Raw genomic sequence first — 6,355 nt, 5'->3', positions numbered from 1 at the left:
TCAAAGAACCAACTTTGGGTTTTGTTGATTCTTTCTATTGTTTTTCTGTTCTCTATTTCATTTATTTCTGCTCTGATCTTTACTATTTCCTTTCTTCCTGTGGTTGTGGGCTTTTTTTGCTGTTCTCTTTCTATTTGTTTGAGTTTTGTAGTTAATTGTTCGCTTATTTTTGTTTTAAATTTTTTTTAGTTTATCCTTCGCTATTAGCCAACTTGTGTGTTTACTTCTATTGTGCCTGCTCCCTTGTGGTAGAGCTTATAAATTCAAATGCCCACAGGGTAAGGTTACCAGATAAAACATAAAGCACCTAGTTAAATTTGAATTTCGGATAAACAGGAAACAATTTTTTAGTATAAGTATGTCCCAAATGTTTTATGGGTGCACTCTTGTATTGAAAAATTATTTGTTGTTTATCTGAAATTCAAATTTAACTGGGCCTGCTGTATTTTTATTTGCTAGACCTGGCAACCCTACTAGAAGGGACACCCAAGTAAAGTGGGACAACATGGTGTAACAGAGAGACATTGCAGGCTGTGATGGACTCTTCTGTAGTGGTTATTCTAAAAAAGGCAGCTGCCAATCATTTTGGCCAAATATTACCACATGGTAATGTGACATTTTAAGAGGAGAAAAAAATCCAGATTAGATTAGAACAACAACAATAGTAACTACAAAAGAAACTATGGAAGCCAATACTGTGGAGGACACACAAAATACATCTGTGGGCCAAACAAAGCCCATGGCTGCCAGATGACAGAGGAACTTTGCCACATGACCAAAAACAAAACAAAACACTTTACTGCTTGTCTGATGTGGGCTATAAAACCATATCATCAAGTTCATTGGGCTGTGTATATCCCCAAATAAGTATGCTTTGAAAGACAATCTCTTCTAAGAGTAAACTGCCTAAGCTACATAGTGTGTAGAACAGTGCAAGGACTGGTGATAACTTCGTGGTTGCTCGAGTGTTCTGTGTGTGTATATGTGTGAGGTGGGTTGAGCTGTTGGTTGGTTCATTGTTTCCTTCCTGTAGCTTAGTGATCTTCTAAATAATTGAGGTTAACAGAAAAGCAAATGTCAGCTTTTTTCATTTGACAGATTAAAGTTACAGACAAATTAGAGGTAATCATGCTTCTCCAGGATCTCACAATTTAGGCAGAGTCAAACATATAAATATCATTACAATACAACATGGCCAACACTAGAATAGAGATGTGTATACATGGTGCTTTGCTCTCAGGTGAGAGAAGGACTGATAAGATTAAGTTCATACCTTTTGAAATTTGTAAATGTATTTTAGAAAAATATTAAAGGCCAATTACCTTCAGTAACATGACTTTTTGTAGTTTCCTCCATTTTAGGGAAAGACTGAAATGAAAACAGAATTTCTTAATAATAATGATTATATTACATATAAAGTTCACTTTGTTCAGAAGAATTCTTTGTATGTTCCAATTGATCTTTTATGGAAATTACTATAAAATGAATTAGTTCTTCAATGCCAATACAAAAATGCATTTGATTTCTTTTTAGTCATTCCTTTCACTTAAAGAATTTTTAAAAACGGAAATCATTTTAAGTTGTGGAAATTCCTTTTCCTTACCCCATTCTTACTATTTCATTCAGTCATTCATCCAACATTTCAGTGAATTCAATTTCTCCAAAGACAATACAAACTGTTTTATTTAAGGGCCTTCAGAATTATTTATGACCAAAGGAAGAGCCTAAAAAGCATTTGGAAAATTCAATATATAAGGAATTAGATTTCTTTCCACAGAAATGAGAAATTATAGAGAGCAGAAGTTTTAGAGAAGTGGCAGAAATGGCTACTACTTATATTTTGTCTTGAAATACCTAATATTGAAACAAGAGTAGAAATATTGGTATATAAAACATTTCTTTCTCACCATGACTAACTTGAGGAGATCTGCAGCGTTGCCTCTCTCCTCCTCAGTTCTGGAATCTTTAACTGTCATTTCCTGTAGCTCATCTTCTTTCTTCAAAATATGGTTTATGTAATCCTAGATCAGCAAAATAAAATAAATTAAAAAACAAACAAACAAAACAAAACAAGAATAAGGTAGAGAGAGGCATCAAAGCAGTCCACATCAACTTGAAATATTACAAAGAGGTTAAGAATATACAATCTCACAATGCTCAACCACCAGTTACTGCTCAAGCAACCTGCAAAGTCTTTTCCTTAATATCTCAATAAGACAAAAGAGCTGAAAAGTCCAAAAACAAAGACTTAAGAACCGCAGAATATTAGAATTGTGTGACCTCAGAGATGCCTTGCTTCTAACTCTGTTTCAGCTTCTTCATCAATAAATGGACAGAATTGAATTAGATGATTTCAAGGGTCCTTTCCAGGTCTAATATTTATGATTCTATCTATAAGTTGCTTAGTCCATTCTTTTGCTTCCAGGAAAGATACATTTCACTTTTTCCACAAAAATTTAATGATTCTCTGCTCTATGCCAGGTGCTGGGTATATAACAATAAACAAAAGACACATGGTCCCTGTTCTGTGGGGTTTAACAAACTAGAGAGTGAGATGTTGAAGTTATAATTATACGATTAACTATCCATTTAAAAATACTTAGACCATTTCCCCAAATTTTTCTTCCAATAACCCTTTTCTTTCATGGGCCTTTATCAGATTAATATGTGGTTTTATCTTTTTCCAGGGGTCATTAGACAAGTTTTCCATATAGTGAGAAAGAAGAAGGACTCTATCTAGCAATCACATGTAAAAGTTACTCATCTTCTCAATGGCTTTTGAGCCTCTTAATGTTTCCTACAACTTATGGGAACCATTAAATATTTTCTACCTCTCAACCTTCTCACCTCTGGGAGACTGACTGACATGCATTTCATTGGATAAATATTGGTGGAATTGCACAATTTTAGTTTCCTCAGGAAACTGACAGGAATAATTGCCCTGTTCCTGATTCTTTCGGGTTAGGTTACCTGAATTCTATTACCTTAAGGGAAATCTGCAGCCTCAGTTTCAGCTCGTTCTTTATGACCTCATGCTGGATGAACTGGCGGATCTGTAACACATTGGGACTCTTGAGTATAGGGGCCGGGGCACATACTAGCTGTTTGGACCCAATGCAAAGGCCTTTCCAAATCTGAGTGCCAAATGGAGGTCCTGGAATCTTTTTCTGTTAACAAAACAAGCACCAATGAAATCAAAATATTTTAACATTAGAAATGTTTTTTTTTTTTAAAAAAAAAAAAAACCCATTGCCGTCTACTTTGTTCTGACTCATTTTTTTACTGAGTTCTTATTAGGTAGATACTATATTAGGAACCATTTCTTAGGGAATACAACAGTGAAAAAAAATATGATCCCTGCCCTCAAAACGTTCCACAAACTGTAAGAAAAAATTGGTAACTGTACTGGGCGAATTTTCTCTTTCGGTATGTTACCAAGAATCTGGATATCTTTAAATTCTGCTGCATGATTGTCCAGTGGGTTGAATTTAGAGGGATGTTATGCAAGGTCATGGTTATGCAATACAGCCTAGCTTATGCCAAATGCATGCAATTATTCCCCAATACCCACAGGTAGCCTAAGATATTGATGTGGAATTAAGAAATCTAGAGCTTTCTGGCTCCATGTTCATTTAGACCTAGAGAGATTCTTTTTTTTTTTTTACTTTTATTGTTCTACTTTAAGTGGAAGTTTACAATTCAAGTTAGTCTCTCATACAAAAATTTATACATGCATTGTTATGTGACTCTAGTTGCTCTCCCTATACTGTGACAGCGCATTCCTCCTTTCCACCCCTGATTTCCCACGTCCATTCAACCAGCTCCTGACCCTCTCTGCCTTTTCATCTCACCTCTGGACAGGAGCTGCCCATTTAGTCTCATGTATCTACTTGAGCTAAGAAGCACACTCTTCACAAGTATCATTTTATGCCCTATAGTCCACTCTAATCTTTGTCTGAAGAGTTGGCCTCGGGAATGGTTTTTAGTTCTGAGTTGACAGAGAGTCTGGGGGTCATGCTTTTTGGGGTTCCTCCAGTCTCAGTCAGACCATTAAGTCTGGTCTTTTTACTAGAATTTGAGTTCTGCACCCCACTTTTCTCCTGCTCCATCAGGAACTAGAGAGATTCTTTGAAAGAAATCTTCCTATAGATTTGGGTCACCTTTGAGATCACTCTAGCTTAAGCATGCCTCCAGAGTATTCTCAGAAATTTCTGCCTTAGAGAACACTCTAGGTTATCCTTGTAACTGATTTTCAGGAGTGGTGAGATTTGGTGCCCTATGTCATGAAGCATGCCCAATGTGCTTCATCTCAAATTGCTATTCTGTGTCCAAGGCCTGGCCAGTGATAACCACTCAGAGGCTTGTATGGACTGGGTCACTCCTATTGGGCGTAGAAGGTCATATCATAAGAGTTTTAGAGAAGGTGAGGCCAAGATGGCAGACTAGTCAGATGCATCCGGTCGTCCCTCTTACAATAAAGACCCCAAAAAACAAGTGAATTGATTATATATGACAATCTAGGAGCCCTGAACATCAAAGGCAAAGTTGAGGAATCTGACTAAGTGGCAGAGGGAGGGAGAGATGGTTCAGAAGCAGCGAGGAGTTGCCAGACTTGACCCAGTGGGAGCCGGCACCCTTCAGACCTGATTAGCTCACGTGCACGGTGAGGCAAGCCATGGCACTTGGGAGGTGTTTTCCATGTTGGGAGAGATCAAGTGGAGGAGAGTCTACTTGGGCATCTAGAACCAGTGAGAAGGAGAGCTTGATTGGTGAAAGATAACTGCTTGCGTCTGGCCTACTATGCAGATCAAAAAACACCCACTTTGGCAAAAACCTCTTTCCCATTTACCTCCCCCCTCCCCACACTGCACCAAGTCCTGGACCAGCTTCAGTGATTGCCGAGTCCCCTGGGCCAGAAGTAGGACGCATCACATGCCCTGAGCCATTCTCTGAACTTAGAGAGGGAAAAAATTAACAAACATGGAAAATATAATCTGCCAGCTCCCCTAAGCCAGGAACTCAGGGTAATCACAGCTCTTTTGCCTAGGCACAGATATAAGGGGTCCATGGAGTGTGAATGCCTTTCATCCCCGCATAGACGTGTGTGGGCCCATTTCAACAGCATAGGCCCTCATTACTACAGTACAACAGGGTATATACCTGAAGTCTAACTTCAACTGTTTCAGCTATACGGTGAAGTGGCAGGTTCGTGACATTTCACACTGCACTGCCAATTAAGAAGTTTCCTTACCTGTACACATTAGGAGTCTGAGGACTGGTGGCTCCATCCACGCCACTTAGCCACCCACAACAAGGGTCCAAGAATAAGTGGGGCCTCCTAGTCTTCACAGCCAACAGCAGTGGGTGCTCATAATCCAGTTGCAAAACCCACCCACCTACATGCTCTAGGGAACAGGGACACGCTTTCATCCCAGGCACTCAGGGGTAGCTGTCAACCCCCTGCCTTGCTCAGCATGTGACTCCCTACTACAGCCAGATACCTGTGCCTACACCAATCACCCATGCCTATCTAGAGCTGTAGGCGAGAGCCTGCACCACACACTTGGTGACCTGGACACCTGAGCTGAATTCATACAAGAAAAGTAAATGGAATCCTGGGCTCACATACTTAGTAACAGATCTAACCACCTGGTGACAGGACATTAGAGCTTCAAAGATGCAAATAATCAAACTAGCTCACATGAGTAGCCTATGTGGGCATATCAGAACAAAACAAAATAAGAAGCTAGGACACAGTAAGCAAACAAAAGTAAATATAGTAACTTATTGATGGCTCAGAGACAACAGTCAATATAAAACTACATAAAGAAGCAGACAGTGATGGCTTCATCAAGCCCCCAAAATAAAGAATTAAGAAATTTTACAGAGGAAGAGAATTTCCTGGAATTACTGGAAGCAGAATACAAGAGATTAATATATAGAACTCTACAAGATATCAGGAAGAAGATCAGGCAAAATGCAGACCAAGCCAAGGAACACGCAGACAAAGCAATAGAGGAACTTAAGAAGATTAGAGAAGAGCACAATGAGAAATTTAACAGGCTACAAGAATCCATAGAGAGACAGCAATCAGAAATCCAGAAGATTAACAATAAAATTTCAGATTAGACAACTCAATAGAAAGTCATAGGAGCAGAATTGAGGCAATGGAAGCCAGAATTAGTAAGACTGAAGATAAAGCACTTGACACCAACTTATTTGAGGAAATATCAGATAAAAGGATTTAAGAAATGAAGAAACTCTAAGAATTATGTGGGACTCTATCAAAAATAACCTACAAGTGATTGGAGTACCAGAACAGGGAGGGATAACAGAAAATACAAAGAGAATTGTT

The 6,355-nt window shown here is 38.7% G+C and overlaps 1 protein-coding gene across 1 annotated transcript in view; it reads right to left on the bottom strand.

Moving 5' to 3' along the window:
• The window catches only part of SPAG17 (sperm associated antigen 17), a 361,237-nt gene that overhangs the window by 43,357 nt on the left and 311,525 nt on the right, over positions 1–6,355 (bottom strand). Inside the window, exons 36-38 of the mRNA XM_004380343.2 lie at positions 2,985–3,167; positions 1,908–2,021; positions 1,323–1,368 (exon numbers count right to left, since the gene is read on the bottom strand). Coding sequence (XP_004380400.1) covers positions 1,323–1,368; positions 1,908–2,021; positions 2,985–3,167 — 343 coding nt within the window. The remainder of the gene's footprint in view (positions 1–1,322; positions 1,369–1,907; positions 2,022–2,984; positions 3,168–6,355) is intronic.

This window comes from Trichechus manatus, unplaced genomic scaffold (genome assembly GCF_000243295.1).
Source record: "Trichechus manatus latirostris isolate Lorelei unplaced genomic scaffold, TriManLat1.0 scaffold00073, whole genome shotgun sequence".
NCBI lineage: Eukaryota > Metazoa > Chordata > Mammalia > Sirenia > Trichechidae > Trichechus > Trichechus manatus.
The sequence above is the reverse complement of the archived record's forward strand: the minus strand, read 5'-3'. Positions and strand labels throughout refer to the sequence as shown.